The sequence below is a fragment of the Astyanax mexicanus genome, chromosome 2 (assembly GCF_023375975.1).
Source record: "Astyanax mexicanus isolate ESR-SI-001 chromosome 2, AstMex3_surface, whole genome shotgun sequence".
Taxonomy (NCBI): Eukaryota; Metazoa; Chordata; class Actinopteri; order Characiformes; family Acestrorhamphidae; genus Astyanax; species Astyanax mexicanus.
Window position 1 is genome coordinate 52340758 of NC_064409.1, and position 21457 is coordinate 52362214.

General features: G+C 39.4%; 2 protein-coding genes across 2 annotated transcripts in view; one reads left to right on the forward strand and one right to left on the reverse strand.

Annotated features, from left to right (window-relative positions):
- Positions 1-29: 29 nt before the first annotated feature.
- On the reverse strand, positions 30-12435 carry twf1a (twinfilin actin-binding protein 1a). The gene is made up of 9 exons (XM_022672328.2): positions 12289-12435; positions 9571-9648; positions 9200-9378; positions 7189-7284; positions 6133-6237; positions 4257-4382; positions 3836-3986; positions 1984-2105; positions 30-1676 (listed from the first exon to the last, which is right to left on the reverse strand). Exons 1-9 carry the CDS (start codon positions 12311-12313, stop codon positions 1506-1508), a joined length of 1053 nt encoding a protein of 350 aa, XP_022528049.2. The 5' UTR covers positions 12314-12435; the 3' UTR covers positions 30-1505.
- A 6018-nt stretch (positions 12436-18453) lies between these two features.
- Positions 18454-21457, forward strand: part of tmem117 (transmembrane protein 117) — a 78807-nt gene continuing 75803 nt past the window's right edge. The window contains exons 1-2 of the mRNA XM_007244317.4: positions 18454-18785; positions 20453-20761. Coding sequence (XP_007244379.1) covers positions 18755-18785; positions 20453-20761 — 340 coding nt within the window. The 5' untranslated portion in view covers positions 18454-18754. The remainder of the gene's footprint in view (positions 18786-20452; positions 20762-21457) is intronic.

The following is a 21457-nucleotide window of genomic DNA, read 5'->3' on the forward strand; positions in this document are numbered from 1 at the left end:
GATTTGTTTTCTATTAGAGAAGAAATAACTTGATTTAAATATTTTATTCGTCTTTTAAAAAACATTTTACAGAGGAAAGCATTCTCAAGACCACCAGACATGAGACATAAAACACTATAGAAGTCCCTTTACAGGGGAAAAGCATCGCCTTGTACAGTGGATTGCCTCACATTTTCAGTAGATCCAGGTGCCCATGGTGGCTTTTATTGTGTTGCACTATTATGTCTTCTGATACCTTGTGCTACAGTGTGCAGAGCACATGCCAGTGCTTTCTTAAAAAAAAAAAAAAAAAGCCACAGTAGCTATTGCAGTTTTTCAGTGATGTGGATCTATAATGGACACCAGACTCGGGGTTCATTTATTTCAAATTCATTTGACTTGAACTAGCAGTAAAAACAATATATTCCATAACTTAAAGCTGCCAAATCTAATTTCACATAAGTGTTAAATTGCAGACCCAGCACTTCACAGCACAGAACACATTACTCATTACTGGGTCAAAATACTTGAATACTCCTCAATTAACCTAATTAATTTCACTGAATCTGACCCCCAACCCTGGCTGTGGCTTCCCAAATACAACCTATGTTTTGGCTACAGACAACACAGATAATCAATCAGAACAAGACAAAAATCAGATAACAAATCATCAGTTGAATCAATATATACATTAATTGCATAGGAAAATATGTTTCTTGGCATATGGCAACATGAACGTGACAATCGTATCAAAAATGGGACTTTTATTGTGTTATAAAAAGCAACGTTAAAGGTTAAAATATCAGTGACCAAACACAGTCCACAGTAAGTGTAACCTACTAACCTGTGTTTGTTTTAAGATGTCTGGAACATAGGCTTTGTGTAAAAATACAAAAATACATGACACTAAAGCTGGAATGGAAAAATAAAGGAATAGGGTTTGATGGAGGTCTCTTTGTTCTTGTTCACATTTAAGAACTTTCACTTTCATGCTAAAATAGTAACCATCTAACAATGTAACAACTCATACTGCACTTACTGACCTTTGCACAAAGCAAATTCATGATTATTTCTCATGAGTTAATGTCAAAGTGTGTCATCCATCTGAGTAAACAGCTCGTTTCTAGAATGGAAAAACACTTCCAACAGTGTTTATGCTGGGGTTTCAGAGTTTTAAGTGTAATTCTTAATTTAAAATAGTTTAAATTGTTCTTTAATCTATGGCACGTAAGCTTAATGAATCTACACATCAGATTCCTGACCTAATCCCAACCACGAGCAAACAAACACTCTTACATAATACTTTTCTATCAAATATCACAAGTGAGGCTACAGAGGTTGAACCATCATTGTGTGCATAGTTCATGTTGAGGCAGCCGTCTTTGTGGCTTTGTGTTGAATTGGGGGAAATGTGTTTATATATTTAATAAAGACAGAGAGCTTTGTGTGAAACAAGCTTGACTTTCATCCTCTGGAATGTTTCACTGAAGCTTGAAGAGGTGAGAGGCTTTTACTCAGATGTGCATTTAATCATCAGCGTCCTCCCCGTCCCCACGCTGTCGGGTGACCCTGCGATCCCCTCGTCTTCCAGCAGGACCTTTGGGCTTGGCGAAGGCCTGCTTGTGCGCATGCTGTTTTGGGTGGACCTCTTCATAGAGGAAGTCTGCGGTCAGGTCATCACCATTATCAATTTCTAACTACAAGTGAGAGAAAGGGAAAAAAAGACGAAAAATATTTAGAATATTCTTTATTCCAGGGTTGTCAAATCTTATCTGCAATCTTTTCCATAAAGGCTGGCCATTTTATTCTAAACTACCATCAGCAAAACCTGATTCAATTTGTTTAATCAGTTGGTCAGTCTTTAAACAACTGATCACGTGTTTTTGCTTTGCTCCAATAAAAACCTGCAGCCACATCAGCTCTTTGCAGATAAGATTAGACACATTTCCTTATGCAATCAACAGGTTACAAATGAAAAAGCGTACATTTATTAGGATCTCATACCTTTTTCTCTATCTCCATCTGCAGTTTGTTCTCCACCATGTCTATGAGGGGACTCTTACAGCTGGAGTAAAGCATCCTCTCCTTAATACTGCAATTGTAGCCAGGCATCGAGTAGATAAACACTGCAGCAGATAGAAATATTTTATTACCACCGGAAAAATACACAATAAGCACTGTTTACAATTACATTGCAAAACACATTCAGGCCTTGAAAAAGACTCCTATGGCATTTTAACAAATTCTTTTATTCAGCAACTTACAATTGAGTTATAGTAGAGAAAGAAACAAATACAGGCTTAAGATATTTTCAGATTGGATTAAATATATGTGAGAATATTTTCATCCCGATCAACAATGCCTGTGTTTTCATTCCTTGTTCCTTTGAGAAAATCACGAATTAAATTACCTAAATTACCTGTTTTTCTGAACTCAGCAATGGTGTGATCATTTTAGTCCTGTGTGAATTCATTTCCTCTGTTACATATAGATTTTTTTTTTCAGATACATAGAGGGAAATGAAATAGAACTCTGATAAATTGCACAATAAAAAGAACATTAAGGAATGCATTGTCTGTAGTAAGTCACGAAATGACCAGGATGTGTCAGCAGATTTTAAGGAAACTTAAAGCACCGACAGCTGGTGACGGTGGAGCTTAAGTCAGTATTTTCTTATTTAAACTGTGCAGTATGTCACAAAAATCTGTGTGGGATGTACAAAATCTCTGAATCTGCCCACCGCCATTCCCCTAGTCCCATTTCCACACCCACAGCCATGGTAATGGGTGAGCTGGCTATTTTTCTGCTGAACAGGAATCACTGCGCTTCAGTAAGTTTCACTAACCTAAAGACAGGCATTTAAAACACTGCAAATGCATATATTGCTGATCAGCTCAGATTATTACTCATTATCTATTTCCACTGTGTTTTTATCTAGCATCCCGCCTAAGCCTCGCATCTGGGGCAGAAAACTCTCTCCAGTGTTTGGAATTTGGACTGATGTAGCCATTTCACACAGTCTCACTAATTTATTACTGATTACTTTAAAATTAAATCAGATTGATACTGGAACTTTACATGGCGTGCCAAAATTCATGGGATAGCTGAACATAAATTTCTTTAGGGGATGGCTTGGGAATGCCCACACATGTATTATCTTGTAAGTGACTGACAGAAATCACATCCATATTCAGTGCAGGACACACACACAGACACACACACACACACACACACACACACACACACACAGTGCAGCATTCTTCAGCTTCCACGGGACACAGCAAAGGTTACAAGACACAATGCTTGTTCCGGTCAGGTGACATTTAGCTTGTTGGTGTATTTTACCTCAAACTGAAATAAGAGCCAGAGTCTCTTCAACTAAGTGACCCCATTATGCAAATATTGTCCAGCGATTTTATTGGCATCTGGAGTTATCACTAAGGAGGATATGGCTGGGAAATATTTAAAAATATATAATAATAATTATCTATTCTTTAAATATATTAGAGACTCTCGATTACACTTTTTAGTTCTTACATAACTTTCAATTACCCTACCCTATTTACCCTATTTTAAAAATCACATTAAACCAGTCATTTTATTAATGTAATTAATTTGATTAACCTTCTAGCCATAAAGTGAGTTTGTTTTTAAACATTCTTTAGCTTCCATGGGACACAAAAAAGGTTACAGGACACAATACTGTGTTCAGTGTATTTCAAATTGATATAAGAGCCTGTGCGTCTTAAAAAAGTTTATGCGATTATTTTGTTTTTAATCATCTTTCTTAATAAACAAATTCACTCCAAATTGGGATTTATGTGCTTTTCACAAGAACATGGGCATAGGTGCTCACCTATAGACTGCAGTTGGTCTCCCTCATGTGAATGCTTGTAGAGGAAGAAGTGGTAGCGTGCAGCATCTTTAGGAATCCTCTTGGGTAAATCTCTCACTTCTGTCAGGTCAGTGTTCGACAGCATGATGAGCTCCTTGTCAAAGTCTATTTTCTGTTGATATATGATACAGGCTCATGAGTACATCAACATGACAGACAACCTGTTTGTCACTTTACCTGACCAAGGTTACAAAGGATCTGATAATAATCTGACAGAGAGATACAACAGGATGAGGAGTGACAGAGCTTTATAAAAAAAATAATAATAAAATGTGCAGTATACATGGTACACCAGGGCACTTCTACTGTAGTGCAAAATGCACACAATATCATACTTATGATAAGTCTTAACTGAGAAGACGTACAGATTTCATTGCCTTACCAGTTGGACATAGTTAAATTTCTTATCCCTGAACTTCTCCAGTGCTTCCATGGCATCTCCATGTAAAGGGAAGGCTACACCCTGCAGGGTCTGCTGCTTGGTGTCCACACTAATGTCAGTTTTCACCTAAAGACAGACAACCAGTTTCAGCACATTTCTCACATTCAGTTAACTTGTAATGAAGCAGAGGCTGATTACACACACTACTACCACTTTTTGAACTTCTTTAACATCATATGGTTTGTTATTCATCCATTGATACAACAACAGAAATGCGTGTTTTAACCTATTTTAATGTTTGAGTAGCTAAAAGAGATGCTTAATTAGTTACAACAAAGAAGGGTGAATGGCCAAAATAACCACAGGCTCCAAAATAACGTAGACGTAGTTACAGCACTTTTCTGTTTCTGCCTAGTCTGTCACATCCTTAACACCACATCCTTGGAATTGTGCCAATATAAAAAGGACCATTATATATAATCATTATATTTTATATCATTATATATCATCAGATATCAAAGAAAACATGCCAAAATTAAACTTTCACTCAGTATGTTCTTATTTTAATTCTGCTGTATGTCACGGAAATCTGTGTGGGATTTAGCCAAGGAATCTGCCTACCGCCACTCCCCCAGTCCCATTTTCACACCCTGAGTTGCCAAGCATAGACAACGGCACACAAACAGTTGACTCCACCTTTAGCTCAAATTTGAAAAATGCTTAAAAAATGGGAGAAATATTTTGGAAGGGCACTGGGTCATGTATGGGTTTGATTGGGCTGAGCTGTGTGCCTCTGATAGCAGTGAGACGCAGATGGCTGGATATCATGAGGGGCGGTATTATTGATTTACTGATTTGCATATTGTGAGTGTTCGCGTACCAAAGTACACAGACACATTATCCTCACCTATGGCACAGTTGAACCTGCAAGGGGGCTGCAGAGGAGGAAATGACTGCAATTTCACAAATCACATTTAGTGTTATAAGACGAGTTTTAAATACGCTTTGAGCGTATGAATGTATGCATGGATATTTACTTACAAATACAAGCAAAGTAATCACATTTACAGTAATTTTACATACATTTGACCTGTGTATTTTCTATAATTGTTACAAATACCTGCCTGATTTTAGTATTCAAATACTGGAACAACAAATAGTTACCCAAGGACTTGGCATACCAATGCCAAAATACATAATCACTGCCAATATTTATTGAAAAAGTAACTGAACTGTAACCAAGTGAATCATTCAAACCCACCTTGCGCAATCTGTGTAAAAATGAAAGGCATGTCATTCATTTCTTTTCATCTACTTTTTAAAGCTTTATCAGATTCACACAAAGAACTGTAGTGTTTTGGGTGCCATTCATACTAGACTAGTGAAGTACATCCTGTCCTCTGCAGACTAAGTGACAGAAAGGGCAATCCCACTTCCTTTTTACTACTTCTTCTCTGATTGGCTAACTGCACAGACAAGCTGTGGCCCAGCAGTGTACTTCCTTATATGGAATGAGTGTTCACCGCACACACGCACGCACGCGCGCGCGCACACACACTATTCCTATTCAAAAGTTGAAACTCAGCAATTACTGAAGAGGGCAAAACAAACTGCCCTATGGAAGTGGTTGGGCTATTGTGCAGTGAAGGCACAAAACAACTAGTAAATAAGATCAATAAAGAGAAAACTTTTTTATAAGACTCTAGACAGTTTAATCCTGGAACATGTTAAGACTTTACATCTTATATATCTTTACACACTCATTTACTAGAGCTGAGGCAGCAGCAGCAGGCAACTTTCAAACACCACTCTACCAAATCAGAAGTGTTTTCTGAGATTGTCTGTGAACATCAGACAAGGGTGTGTGTTTCCGTACCTCACTAAGTTTGATCTGTCGCAGTTCCTCTTCAGCAGCAGTGAGAGGAACAGGAGCCGACTGTGAGCAGAGGTGCTTCTTGTATCCATTAAGAGAAACATCATCCTGAGGCAGAACAAGAAAAACAATGTTCTCAATGTTCAGTTGTGTGTAAACAATAGTGTGGTGGGGGTAGGGAATGTGACTGTTTAAAACTGTTGCTCTTTAATGGGAATCTGGTCATTTCAAAACCAAAGGCTAGTCCTGTTTATCATATTTATCACACTATTGCACTTAAAATTCTTTATTTTTTTTGTAAGGAGCAGTAAAGCCACTCCACTAAAGTGCAGCGTTATACAGGAGTTTCAGTTTAGCCTGAGGTAGAGAGGCTGGAGCAGTATTAGCATTAGCCGCTAACCATGGTTAGCGCTAGCTCTTTTGCTGATCAGAGGTGAGTATTATTGGCCTGTAGCCTGCTGCTAACCATGGCTAGCACTGCTGGAGCAGCATTAGCCGCTAACCGAACTAAGCGCTAGCTCTTTTTATGTTCCTATAATTCCTATCATTACTATAGGCCATACATAGGCCTGTCACAATGATTACGCTATTGACATGTCATGCAATATATGGACATATCTTAAACCGTTTTTGCTGATCTTAATATTACCCATATGTTTTCTTAGTAAAAAGCCTATTCATGTGAATGAGGTGGGGAGTTGACTTTAAATAAAATAAAAAAAAATACATAAAAAAAAAAAAAAAAAAAACATTTATTTTATATTCCAATGTCTGAACATTCTTAATTCTAAAAGTTTATTCGTTATTAAAAGGGTGCAAATTAAAAACAATAAAAATGTGCAGAGCAGGGGGTCCCTAATCCCTAAAGAGTAAGTATATGTGGGGTTTATCTTGTTCCGTACAAAGAGTACAGAACACTTTTCTTCATTTTATTGACTTTTATTATTGTTTTTTTTTTTTATTGTTCACTATCACAGTCTAGCTTTGGTCAAATGAGAAGTAATGAAAATGGGTTCAATGAAAAGCTGTTCATAATCTAATCTACTCTACTTCATTTACCTTCACAGTGCCAAAAACCTCATCCTTAATTAGGCCGCCTCCAAACTCCTTCTTCACGGTAGCTCTGGTAGCAGCGTAAAGCATTTTGTGCCGAACCTGTTGGGAGGCACACAAAGAAAGCGCAAAACTAGAATGTAAATGTGCATTGTTGCAGTCAAACAAAAACTTGCAATTCCTTATATTTTCCCTTCTACTGTAAAGGTGACATTTTTGTCAGACAGTGACATAGTATACAGATGCCATAGGACACAACCACATGCTTCTTCATCAAACCAGAACACATAATCACAGTAAATTTTATCTTAAAAACAGATTTTATATATGATCCGTTCTGTGAAGAAAAGAAGAGCTGAGATTGGGCAGAAAAATCCAGCCAGACCGTACCAGAGCCTGTGCGTGATAACATTCTAACTTCACAGTTTAATTTGTTACTTTGCTATATTGTGAAACATTGGCATTAGAAAAAACAGAACTGTGTCACAGACCATTTTCTTGAGCCCGATCTGACAAGGCCTGAGAAAAGTTGTGGGAAATCTTGAGTTTAGCTTCTCTATCTGAGCCTGACCCGAACAAGGGCCGGTCAGAGAATCTGAACTCTAGGAGCAAGGCACTGTCAGAGCTTTTGATTAGACTAAAATATAATCTGGTTGTAAAACAGGTCCTTAATCAAACAGGTCCTTAAAGCAAATGTTTGTGGACACTCCTTCGATCAATTTTTGATGGAATAACCCTGGTTTTAATCACAGTATTCATGCATCTTGGCATGTTCTCCTCCACCATTCTTACACACTGCTTTTGGATAACTTTATGCAACTCCTGGTGCAAAAATGTAAGCAGTTCAGCTTGGTTTGATGGCTTGTGATCATCCATCTTCCTCTTGATTATATTTCAGAGGTTTTCTATTTGGTAAAATCAAAGAAACTTATTATTTTTAAGTGGTCCCTTATTTTTTTCCAGAGCTTTTTTGCATTCAGATACTTTAAAAAAAATTGCAACTATTGCTGGCACAGATTTACACACGCACACATACATACACAGCGAGTTTGGACTGTCATGTAATCAGACACCATCAAGCATAAACAAAAATAAATGTGTTTTTGAGCAAGGCTACTCATGCAGAATCAGCTTCCACTATTCATTATGAACACAGACAGCACTGATCACAGGCCGTTGTTTCCATTTAAGTTTTTAAATTGAGACATCTGTTTGTTAAAAAGATACAAGAGGATCTGCATAACTGAACTCAAATCTGTGCACAACTTTCACAAACATCCATCGCTTCATACACACCCAGAATTGTGCTGACAGGTCTAAACCTGTTAGAGCCACAGCATGGGCAAGAATGTGTAGCCTTGGCTCCTCTCCATTCTTATTGGCTAAAGCATTTTGCTTTGAGCGGCAGATTCTCTTAGTGAGCCAATCGCTGCTGAAATGGATCTTTTTCCTTGAAACACAGACATTTATTATTGCTGTACTGGGTTTTCCTCAAATCATACACTAATGTTCAATTACCATCATAGTTCAGTACTTATGCTGCATTTAAGAGGTGTCAGAAACTGGGACATATTTTTTTTTATCACTTGTAAATTAATCAAGGAGCCAGTGAAGACTTATTTACAAGTGGGAATCTCTTAAATTCAAATACTAGATAATGCGCAAGTTTACAAAATATTGTGTATACTATTACCTTTTACTTTTGGTTGGTGAACATCTCAATGTCATTGATTTGGGAAATTCTACAGATCTCTGCACTTAAAGGGCAGATTTGACAAGCACCCGAATGATAAAAGTTGTACTTAATAGTTAACTACAGGTAAATACAACCTTCTGATTAGCACTAAAACTCAGCATATGTAAACATGAACAAGAAAAACACTCTGTTGCTGTCATTCTTTACAAAGCTACAACAGACACCAAATTAAAGTCAAATGATGCACCCTAAAAACGGATTTTTCAGAATTTATTCAACTTCTGAGTATCTTTAAAATAACGATAATTTAAAAAGTCTTACCGGAGAGTGGTCTGGAGACCAGGCAATGAACACCCACTCATGTCCAAGGCTATTGGTGGAGTCCAGTCTGTATAAGATGTAGCATGGCAGGTCGTTCTCCAGGAGAGGAAGAACAAGAGTGTTATAGTCTTCCTCCCAACCCCGTGATGCTTTCCTGGTGTCACCCAGTACTAGCTGTTCTATAAGACAACAATTTAAAGAGTATAATGATGTGAGGTTTCAAGACAGCCAAATAAGGTTATGTGAGTATGTGCATGTTCAACAAGCTATTTTCCTACAGTAGTGAACAAGGAAGTGTTGATGATTATGACTCATTGCTATGAGTGTTTTACACACTGCAGGTCACTATTCTAAACACAGAAACACCTTACCATCTTCAATCACAATCTTCAGAACTCTGAAATCTCCATTCCTGGCACTGGCAAATATGTCTTTCACCTCCCTGGAAGCTTTAAGATAAGAACAAACATTATTAAACTACCAGCAAGAGCTTAATTCACAATCAAATCAACATAGCTTCTCCACGTGTCTAACATATGGAGCGTGGGGCTGCTGGTGCCATGTCGGCTCACTGTTAAATTCCACATCTGTATAAAATAAAGACAGCAGCAGCAGCTGGCTCCAAAACAACAGATAGCCAGCTCAGTTGGCCGTAGTCATCATGTTTCTCTAATGCATCCACTCTAAACAGAAAGCAGTCTGTTTAAATATATGTATGGGCTGCTATAAATTCTGATAGGTTCATGCTACACAATATTCATTGTGATATTTTGACATACAGACAAAATGAATCAGTTGCAGCACATACCTTACAATACCATTTAAATTCTGTCCTACTTAGTAGGGGTGGGCAATATTACATCGTATACAATATATCGTGACACAGAAATGTCATGATATTAAAAATCCATATCGTGATAATAGGGCTGTTTTGTCTTAAAAGTAGTCTATTATTTACTGTAAAGCTTTAGGTGTATTTATTGTATAATTGTTTTAGTTTGCAGTTTATATGCATGCACTAAATATTCTTCAATATTATTTGCTGAATTATATTACTTTATGCTATATTATTTATTTTGCCACATTATTATTATACTATTATACAATTATACTATATTCCTGAAATGAATTATTTTATTTTAGTTTTCCTATATCGTTATCGCAAAAATACCCTGAAATATCGTGATATTATTTTAGAGCCATATCGCCCACCCCTACTACTTAGAACAGTAATTTATACTAAATATGCTGCACCATATACAGGACTTTACAGTTTTTGCAATGAAATAAGCAGCCGTTTACAGAAAAGCATATTGTCTAGTAAAATAAAATTCATCACAATATGGTATTACACAATATGGCCGGCCATACTGCCTACTTTTACGTGAGGCCACACGTGGTTATGAAGTAAGGTCCAATTATTATTACTTTTGTTTTTAAACCTTTTGTAGTCTTGCTATTTAGGTTATGATGGCCACAAGAAAACCCAAATACAGACCTGTGATAACTAATTTTACTGTCCCAGAAATATTTGGGACATTTAAAGACAATTTATTCCACTGAAATAATATTAATAACAATAATAATAATAACAACAACAACAAAAACCATAAAATTAGGGATGCACTGATGTGGGAATTCTGGGCCGATGCCGATATTACACATGCGCATATCTAGCGACAAAGTTGCCAATATAACTAGACACTCCAGTATAACTTTATAACTAATAAAAATAAATTCGAATTAGTTTAAATCAATGGATTTTAGAGTAGCATGTCAGTGTAGGCCGATTGTAGTAGTACAGCCCTCAGTGCATGGTCCTTTTACGACATAAAATAAATGTCAGCAAATCGGTTTAAAATATTCGCCAAATGGTCTAACACAATGATTCTAAAAGAAAATAACAATTATCGGCCAATAATGATGTAAGAGCCTTTTTTGGTTAACTCTTGTCGTATTTCCTTTTTTTGTTTTTTGGTGGACTTAACCAAGGGGAGCGTGGTAGAGCGTCAAGCTGAGGCTTATTCTGAAATGGAACCTATAAATGATATAATTTCGATATCACTGTGAATCTCTAACACAGCAGCATAATGATGCATTTACACTTACAACATACATTGCAATTAAAGAGCAATTGACTTTTAAGTATCAAGAATACTTTTTTGAATATTCTGGGCAATATTGAGAAAAATATATTATCTTGATATTCTTCAAATATATAATCTTTATTTTTGTTTTGTTTTTTTTACAAAGAGTAAGCAGCCCCTTTTTTATTAATCACGGTGCCATCTTCATAACCTCCTTTATTTTAGTTAAATAAAAGTGTTAAATATGAAAATCACTGCCACATAAAATATTTCTTTACAGGTTTCTGACATATATGCAGCATATTCATTTAGTGACAAATCCTGCAGCTGTATTTTAATCATAGCTCATTTATTCTCTCTCATAGCTCCTGTATAGCACTGCTATTCATGCTTAAAAATCAAGCTGTCCTATAGCTAGCACTGTGTGGTTTATTGTGGAGCTGATTTCACAGTAGTAATGAATGGTAGAATGGTAGTTATATTTCCATTCATATTTCAGTCACAGTCTGGCGGATACAGACTGTATAAGTCAGCAGCTGTGTGTCGTGTTGTCCCTTGTGCTGCTGGGTGTTTCTCCTCGTCCTGAGCTCTGCGGCTCTCCGGCCCGGGTGGAAATGGAGCAGCAGCAGCAGCTGGAGGAGGAGGAGTGAAGGCGTTGCCCCGCTTTAACATCTCACTACCGCTCCACACAAAGCCCAAAATCAGCGCTGCTCCTCCACCAGACCCACACCCGACCACACCGAGCTACTGAACCAGGCCAGCCCGCAGTAAAAAACACCCAGAGAAAGAGAGCGGGATCAGCAGCGTTAGCTGTGCTGTATGGAGGGTGTGAGTGTGTGTGAGAGCCGCTGGTTTAGGAGTTTCTTCAGCAGGAGGAAGGAGAGCAGGTTACTGCAGCTCCAGCAGCGGCTCCGTCTGTTTATACTCAGTCTGAACTCCTCACAGCGGAGTCTCTCACAGCGGAAACACGCCGCAGCGCGCGGAATAAACCCTCATATTTACCTTGAATTCCCGTCTGGTGGGACATGTCGGAGTCGGAGCGGCGGGTTGGTGAAGGCGAGCTGATCCAGGAAGAAGGAAACGGAGCTCAGCGACGCGACTGGCTCCGGTCACTGACGTCACCGGGCCGGCCAGGAAACGCCTTCTGACAATTGCGCATGCGCATTTAAAAGGGTGTGAGTTGCAACAAAACGAATCAGGGTAACTAACGCCCCTGATTTCAGCTGACTCCACCTTCAGCTCAATTTTGAAATATGCAAAAATAATGGCGGAGTAGTTTGGGAGGAGCACTGGGTGTATGGGTTTAGGGGTGGGGTAGGGCAAAAGGGGGAATACATTGAGCTGAACCAAACTCGAGTCTGCGCAGTAGAGACCAGAGGAGGGAAAAAGACTGTGGAGAGACAGCCTTCTCATTTGAATAAACCCACCCCTGAGGGCTGCCTCCACAGAGCAACACACAGTAGGTCACAGTATGGGTCCCACCCATACAGTCATTGGTCCCACCCCGGCTATGTGTAACCCAGCCCTTTTACAATAACCACACCTTTTTGAATAGAGCTAAATAACATTTTAAAAAACAAATTCTGTAAGGATATTAAAATATGGCAAGATAAGCAGAAGTTACACTAGCTGTTGCATTTAAATAATGGAGGTAGAATTACAGTATATTGGAAAAAACGTGATTGAAAGTTGTCTGTTATGCCATTGAAATCTATGGGGATGGGTGGGGTTAAACAGCTTTCTGCAACTAAACAGCAGGGGTTGCCCGACCTGTGGTGGCTTCACTTTTGAGAGACGAGGCTCTATTCAGCTATACACAGTCTATGGGCTGAACAGTTTGCTTCTGATAGCGGTGAGACGCACAATGGTTGGGCGTTACCAAGGGGGTATTGCTGACTTACTTATTTACACAAACACCTCGTCCTCACTTATAGCACAGTTCAACCTGTTAGGGCGGTGAACAGGCAGAAATAACCACAATAATAGTGGAGAGCTGATTGAGCAGACACTAATGCAATTTATTAGAATATTTTGCCTTCTCGCCACTTTGGGACACTGCTACTTTAGATTTTTTTTTTAAATCATAAGAACTGGTAAATCTGACAATAAATCAGGTATGGGCCATTTAATTCTGAGTCTTTGTATTATCCATATGGTGTTCAGAGCACCATCTGGTGTCCACAACGCGCCATTACCGGACATACTGCCCAGCCAGCAGCACTGAGGAGACGTAGGTAGTAGAAAAGGTCAGAATAAATAAAAGAGTTTGTAAAACTATTTTACAGTAGAACATGAAAACATACCTTATTTTTGGGGGACTGTTGGGGACCATTACTTGTAAGATATGCACGATTTTGTCCACTACTTGAATTATATTTAAATTTAAGAACAGGTTTCCGAACCAAATCTTCTTAAAAACTTTGGTTAAACCATAGACTGTACATAGCTGAATAGAGCCTCGTCTCTCAAAAGTGAAGCCACCACAGGTCGGGCGCCCCCTGCTGTTCAGCTGCAGAAAGCTGTGTAACTCCACCCATCCCCATAGGTTTCAATGGCAAAACAGACAACTCTCAATCACGTTTTTTTCTAATATACTGTAATTCTACCTCCATTATTTAAATGCAACAGCTAGTGTAACATCTGCTTATATTGTCAAATTTTTATATCCCCACAGCATTCGGTTTTTAAAAGTTTTTTAGCTCTATTCAAAAAAGGTGTGGTTATGGTAAAAGGGCTGCTTATGGGCGGGACCAATAACAGACCGTCAGCTCCGCTCCGCCCCGCTCTGCAGTCTGTGACCGCGAGGCAGCCCTCAGGGGCGGGGTTATTCAAATGAGTAGGTTGCTCTCCACAGTCTTTATCCCTCCTCTGGTCTCTACTGCGCAGAATCGGGTGTCAGGATCGCCAACATGGCGGAAGATTTTGGCTTCATTTTCATTGAATGAATGGGAACGGAGACACTGCGTCCATCTTTTTTTACAGTCTCTGGGTTAAACTGTGTGTTGGGCAGCAGGTAGTGTATTCATAATATTTTGGAGTAATAATTTTATATGCTATTCATATTTATATGCTATATTTATTTATATGCTATTTATTAATGACTGCTGCTTTAAACCAGATATCTTGTGGAATGGGCTTTGTTTAAAACTAGAAGGTAACTCTGACAATAAATCAGGTATGGGCCATTTAATTCTGAGTCTTTGCACTATCCATACGGTGTTCAGAGCACCATCTGGTGTCTACAACGCGCCTTTACCGGACATACTGCCCAGCCAGCAGCACTGAGGAGAGGTAGGTAGTAGGAAAGGTCAGATAAATAAAAGAGTTTGTAGAACTATTTTACAGTAGAACATGAAAAAATAACAAAACGTGACATGTTTATAGAAACTATTTTACCAACAGAAAAACTGTATCGCTTTAGCTGTGTCTGCAATGCAATAAATGCTGACCTGATGCCTTGCCGTCTCATAAAAAATGTAGTGTAGTGATAAATGTGTTTGTATTCAAATAAAAAAGAAATTATATATGTCATGATGTTGCCATGGTTTGGGCATTTTGATTAATTGATCATTGATTTGGTAATGGGCTTTTGAGAGATCAAATCAAATGAACCAAATGATTCGCAACAAGATTTGAACTTATGATACTTCTTCATCCACCACAGTGAAATCTGGTGGGAAATTAGGCACTTTACTTAATTGTACTCAAGTCCTAAATGCTCCTGTACAGCAGACCTAGGTCTTTTTTGCAATCCTCCCTTTTTTCACAAATTCTTATGGATTCCCAAATTATGAACAATAAGTAATAATGCAATGCAATATAATGTATGTGATTTTTCTCCACAAGAAAACAGTTACAGTGTGCTATGATCTAGGGTTGCTGCAGTTTTTGGTTTTAGCGAGTGGTTTTAGTTAAGCAATGGTATGTGCCTGAACCTATTAAATGGCCAGGTTATTCCAGAAATTGATTTTTCTTCCCTGATAGCTTGGGCATATTCCAAGACAACAACACCAGGATTCATCTAGCTCAAGTTATGAAATATGTTCAGGGAGAATGAGACATTGCCTAGATCAGGGAAAATGTATCTATAACTCTGGACAGAAATAAATGTTGTGACCCTGCAGAAGCTTGTGAAAGCATGCATGCTGTAATCAAAGCTAAAGACAGTCCAATAAAATATTATTAGACTCTTTTTTCCCCAGTCAATGTATGTATAGATGGGGCCTTAGTGTAATCTACCCAAATATTGGGTCTGTCAGTCTCAGGCCTACCTAGCCAGTTAGGTTAAAATACCCAGATCAAAGACGTTGATGTTGTTGTTTTTTCCCAGAGCATCATGAAATTTGTTATTTCATATTGTGATTTGCCATATTGCCAATTCCTACATTTTACAAACCAGTCCTTGACTTTAGTCAGCATCTGGCATAAGCCTGGTAATGAAGGCACACATCTGCCATGTTCTCTGAGGCTTCATGATCCTGCCCTGTCTATTGGCTGTAAATAAATAAATATGTGTGCATGAGAAAAGCTGCTCTCGCTGTTTCTGGTAATCTGTGTGTGTTTGATTGTTCCGGCCCAGTGCGTTTACGGTATGAAGCCGCTGCATCTGCTGTTAGCCTTTAGCTTTACTGCTACATCCAGCAGAACCACTAGCAGCAGCAGCAGCAGCAGCAGCATTTAGAGCTGTGCCTGTAGAAAAGCGCCTGTGTGAACTGAAACGCGGGCGGGTGTGGAGGATGGGTCGGTCTGAGGACGAGCAGCAGCAGGTCCCGCTGATAACCCGCTGCTCTCGGTTTCTGCTCCCTCAGCTCCACACGGGTTAGTCTGAGGATAGACTGAAGAACAGCGCTGAACACCCTGAGGACGCTGAGGAAACCCCACCAGCCTGGAGCAGGTAGACAACTGCTGCTGCTGTCTGCGGCGGTGCGTGATGGACCGCGCGTGTGTGCAGGGTTGCCAGGTACAACAAAAATATCCAGCCCAAAGTCGGTCTAAAACCCGCCCTTCAGAAGATTAAACTAGCCCAAAATATATGTCTGTCACACATTTAAAGTAAATTGCAAAACAACTATGAGTGTACGATTTAGTATTTTGTTTGTTTATATATTTTTTTATCAGTATTGCAATTTATCTTAAAGTCATTAATAATATTGCAGCCTTAGTGTTTTAGTAGTTCTTTTATAACGAATTTATATCCCAGTCAGGAACATAATTAGCAATAAACATGACTTTTACTTTTATGTATTTCTGTTTTTGCCCCTCCTGAACTCTCTCTCCTCTGCATTGTGATTTCTGGTTACATTTCTCTCTATCTCTCTCTCGCTCTGTCTCTCTTCTAAAAAAGATTGATTTTAGTGCAGAAATCCCGTCGCACCTGGACTCACCTATATGTAAGGTCCTTAACGTTGAGATGAGTTAATGTGACTATTTATATATATACATTTACTCACCTCAACATGCGTTTTGCAATCATTTAGTCCCCCGTGGGCAATGCATGGATATACTTTAGAGTAGTCAGAGATAAAATGAGTTTTGATAGGAGCCATGATGCTCCTGAACTAGAAGGGAAAATAACACTCCCTGCCCACATAAAAAAACTGATTGGACTCTTTGTAGAGAACAGTCTAGTCAGAACCCTCTCTGTTTTGCATGTGCTTAATAAATATGCACTAGGGGTGTCACGATTCTCTAAATCCTCGATTCGATTTCATTTTTCGATTTGAGGGTCACGATTCGATTCGATTCTCGATTTTCTTGTTATTATTTTATGCCTCATAAAATTTAAATAATATATTTATTATTATTATTATTATTATAAATATTATAAATATTATTATTATTATTATTATTATTTATTAAGATATATATGGTAATGCCATCTAGTGACTTTTTTTGGTAGCAACAGTGTGCACTATTAAAACAAGCAGTTTATCAGAGCTGTGTGTGGATGGCTGGTGAAACTGCTCACTTACATGAAGCTGCAGTTCTTCATCCAACCACTAGTCGGAGCTGCAGCAGCAGCACAAGCCCCGCTCTCTTCACTCAGTCACTACTTCAGTACAGCCCAGCCACGGGCTACAGGGCTCAGCCAGTCCGTTTTTACTGTTTCTGTAAACAAATAAAGGTTTTAACCCCACTAACCGGATAATACAGCTCACTACAGTTCATCTTTCAGCCCAAGCAGCTAACAGCAGCAGGTTAGAACAGCCGACACGGAGTCACTGCTCGGATTACATTATAAACAGGTCAGTTAGCGCGCTGCTAACCTCAGGATGTTTATAACTACGGACATGGGCGTGGTAGTGGGGGGAAAAGTGGACCTGACTACACAGGGCCCGAGTAAAAAGAGGGGCCCATGAAAATCCACGTTCATTGTGTACTGGCATGGACAGGGGCCCACTGACATTGAGAGTGTACAGGGCCCAGAATTTGCTGCTACGCCCCTGACTACGGAGTTTAGTGGACACACCACGGCCACCAGGTAAGTCTTTTAAAGGCTACTGAAGACTATTAAAGGCTATTAGAGGTTATTGAAAGCATTATTGGGGGGCAGAAATCAGTACAGGCTGGTTAGATAAGTGATGTGGTGAAACTGTGACTAGCGCTGTCACAGTGATGTTTATTAACGTCTGCGTAGCGCGCTGCGCTATTTGCGTAGCGCGCGCGGGAGGGATCGTCGATCCTCTTTTTGACTTCGATACTCGAGACCATGACCTCATTTCGATTCGATTTCGATAAAATATCGAGATCGTGACACCCCTAATATGCACACAAGGGAAAGCCCCCTTCTCTCCCACTCTTTCACACACACTGGATTGGGGGAAAAAGTCTGTGTCGCCTGCGTGCGCATGCTAGATTCCAGTAGATGTGATCTGATTTGCGGGCATCAGGGAGCCGTTATTGGTATGCGGTAGACTCCCGCAACTTCTGGAAGATTTGGGAAGTCTGTTTGTACACGTGTACACGTACACGTTTAATTTTTAAAAATAGCCCCAAAAAACACACCCTGCCACTCCTGAATTTTCACCTGCGCCTGGATTAAACCATCTTAATTTGGATGGAAAAACGCGAACCTGGCAACTCTCTGTGCATGTGTATATGGGGGGGAGGGGGGTGTTTAAGACGGGGGAGGGGTCCGAGGATATGAGAGGTGAGGGGCGGGTTCAGCGTCAGTGTGTCTGTCTGTCTGTCTGTCTTCCTCCACGTCTGTGTGTGTACATCCGTCCCCCCTCTCTCGTTCTCCCTCTCTCTATCTCTCTCTCTCGCTCTCTCTCTCTCTCTCTCTCTCTCTGTAGTGAAAGCGAGCTCAGTGTATTTGTTTATTTGGAGACTGCTGTAGACTAACTGCAGCTGTCTATGCCGGTCTTTGCTCCGGCTGAGCGCCGCGCTGATGTGAAAGTGGAGCCCGGGGAAGGGAGCAGCTTGCCGGTGGAGCTGAGCTAGCCTGGCCGCTGAACGAGGCGCCGCGATGGGCTCGGACATGCTGCACGACTGCCTCCGTAAGAGAAGAGCATGTGCTTTGCTGTTCTTTGCGATGTTCGAGATTTTTCTCACAGAATGTACTAGAATGTAAATGAAATGAAGTGAAACTGAATGAGGTGGATGTTGATCCGTCTGTTCAGATCAGAGCCCCACCAGTAGCATATTAAATATCATCAGATGTGCAGCAGAAAGTGTTTGAAATAGTATGAATGGAAATAGTTTGATAGTTTGTGCAACAACCAGTGGTTTGAAGCGTTGTAACAGGTCTTAAGGTGCTCCTGATCTTTCCTGATGTTTCCTGATTTTTCTCCAGCATGTGTGCTGTCAGTGGTCAGTATAAACAGTGGCAGAAACAGCAGCAGCAGATCCTCATAGTTGTTTTGTTTGCTATGAAATGTGCATTTGTTCAGTGACTGGATTATCTTGTAGTACTAATCCGACACAGCTCCGGTTCTGTTTTTTGTATCTGTAAATATCCCATTTGGCTGCATGCAGTGAAAATGTCACAACAGTGCCCAGCATTCCCCAGCAGTGGGCTACTGCTATTCCGAGCCTCTTACATCACTTCTCAACGTCTCAACGTTGAGCAGAGAGAGTATTTTGAGGAGCTGCTGCTGCTGCTGAAGCAGAGCTGTGTTGAACATGCTGGTGGTCTCTCAGGGGGCCAGCCAGCCTGGATTTAGCTAAAAGATCTTGTTCAACAGCAGCCTGGCCCTACTACAACTGTTTTGTTCAAGCCAGCTGTGTTATTGTTGCATGTCTTCTAAAATATGTCAGAGATGTTGAGTAGCAAAAGAAATACCAGTATTTTGAAGAATTGTGATATTTTGATTTGCAACCCTGTATCGATTCTCAGAATCACAGTATTGCTTTTTTATACTTTTCTTGGGTTCATGCAGCTTTATTTGGGCTCATTCATACTTAAAGTTCTACGTATGTAGTGACAGAACCTAGGCCTGTCATGATAATTGCATTATTGACTTATCATACAATAAATGGACATGACCTCAATAATATTTGATAATGGTGATCTTGTCTGTTGTATTTTTTCTATGTTTGTACACATATATAACAGTGAACAGTTTTTAAGCCATTTCAAGTAATGCAATAACCAATGCTTCAGTTGACTCCATACAAATACAATGGACTGCAGTAGGTGAATAATAAAGTATATATTTTCAAAACTATGATTCATTAAAATTTGAAAAAGAAAATGATGATCTCTGAGCTTAAATAACATGCAGTATTAGCTAACAACAGTGATCTTGAGTCTTTTTTGTGGAAAAATATTATATTTGCTTTATTTGTACAGTAGTTCTGCATGCTGATTGCGAATTAGAATAATATTGATAAGTTCTAAATCAGGGAAGCATCGATAACATGCCTCTGTCAAAAGAATTCTATAGCATAAGCAGTCATTCATATGTGTAGGATTTGCTCACTAGTATCAGTGCTGAAAGTGGCTAAGATAGTATTCCTGTTGATGGATTATGACCTCAATCCGGATGCACTCCTTCCATGTGTTTCACTGTGCTGCCAGATCTTATGACTGTTGTGTTGTGTAATCTCAATTTGGATTATCTGATACTGTCTCTAATTATTTATAATCTCTGTCCCAAAGAGACATGTAAGAATTGAATGCTCAGCACTCTGTACTCAGTCTATCTCTCTGTCCTTCTGTCAGGTGGCCGGTGGATGGCGAGGCTCAGCAGTATGGAGATAGATTCCCGCTTTCGTTACTACTTCCAGCATCCATGGTCTCGCTTGGTTGTGGCCTACCTCGTCACCTTCTTTAACTTCCTCATCTTCGCTGAGGACCCTGTGTCCCACAGCCAGACAGAGGCACACATGATAGTGGTTGGAAACTGCTTCTCCTTCATTGTGAATAAATACCCAGGAGGAGGGTGGAATGTCCTGAAAGTCCTGATGTGGATTCTGGCAATCTTCACGGGCCTCGTTGCTGGGAAGTTCTTCTTCCATCGAAGGATATTTGGTGTGTATGCTGCCTCAGATTTGAGCCTTCTATTGGCTGTGTAATTACAGTATGGTAGTTAGATGCATTATTCTATCTAGTCTAATTTAATGTAATGTAAGGGTTGTTTGAGACAGTTGTGGCACTTTTCATTTAAAATTTTAGAGCTGAAGGCAAACTATATAACTGATTTAATGAGCCAAAAATAGACAGAAGTGCTTTTACTACTGTTGATATGTGGTCCAGCCATCTTGGATTCTGAACACTTGTTTGGCAGAGCTGTCCCAACATTTAGGAGCATTCAGGAAAGTTAGGCCATTAGTTCTTGTTGTGAATTTCCAGCCAATTGGAGAGCTCACTCACAAAGTTATATCTACCTGAATAAGAAAAAAAATCCTGATTGGAAAATGTTCCTTTTTAACTCTCATTAGATACAGAATAGAATCTTAGAATATCTAGAAAGCCCTGGTGGTTTCCCAGTGCTGGAACCTAAAGTAAAGTAAACAAAAAAGAAAGAAGCTTGTGCGGAAAAGTGTACGCCATACACAATATGATTAAATAGCGCAATATCTTGATTTTGATATGCTGAGGAGAAACAGCCATATTCGAAACAATATGATGAAAACCTTAACAATATATAATGGTAAAGCACAATCAATATGATAAATAGTAAACATCTTACTGTTTATCTAAGTTATAATTATGTATTTAAAAAAA

Coding starts and splice junctions, on each gene's coding strand:
- twf1a (XM_022672328.2), bottom strand. CDS start 12,313: ATGTCCCACCAGACGGGAATTCAAG. Junction 3,987..4,256: donor AATTTAACTATGTCCAACTG/GTAAGGCAATGA, acceptor ATATATCAACAG/AAAATAGACTTTGACAAGGA. Junction 1,677..1,983: donor AGATGGAGATAGAGAAAAAG/GTATGAGATCCT, acceptor TCTCACTTGTAG/TTAGAAATTGATAATGGTGA.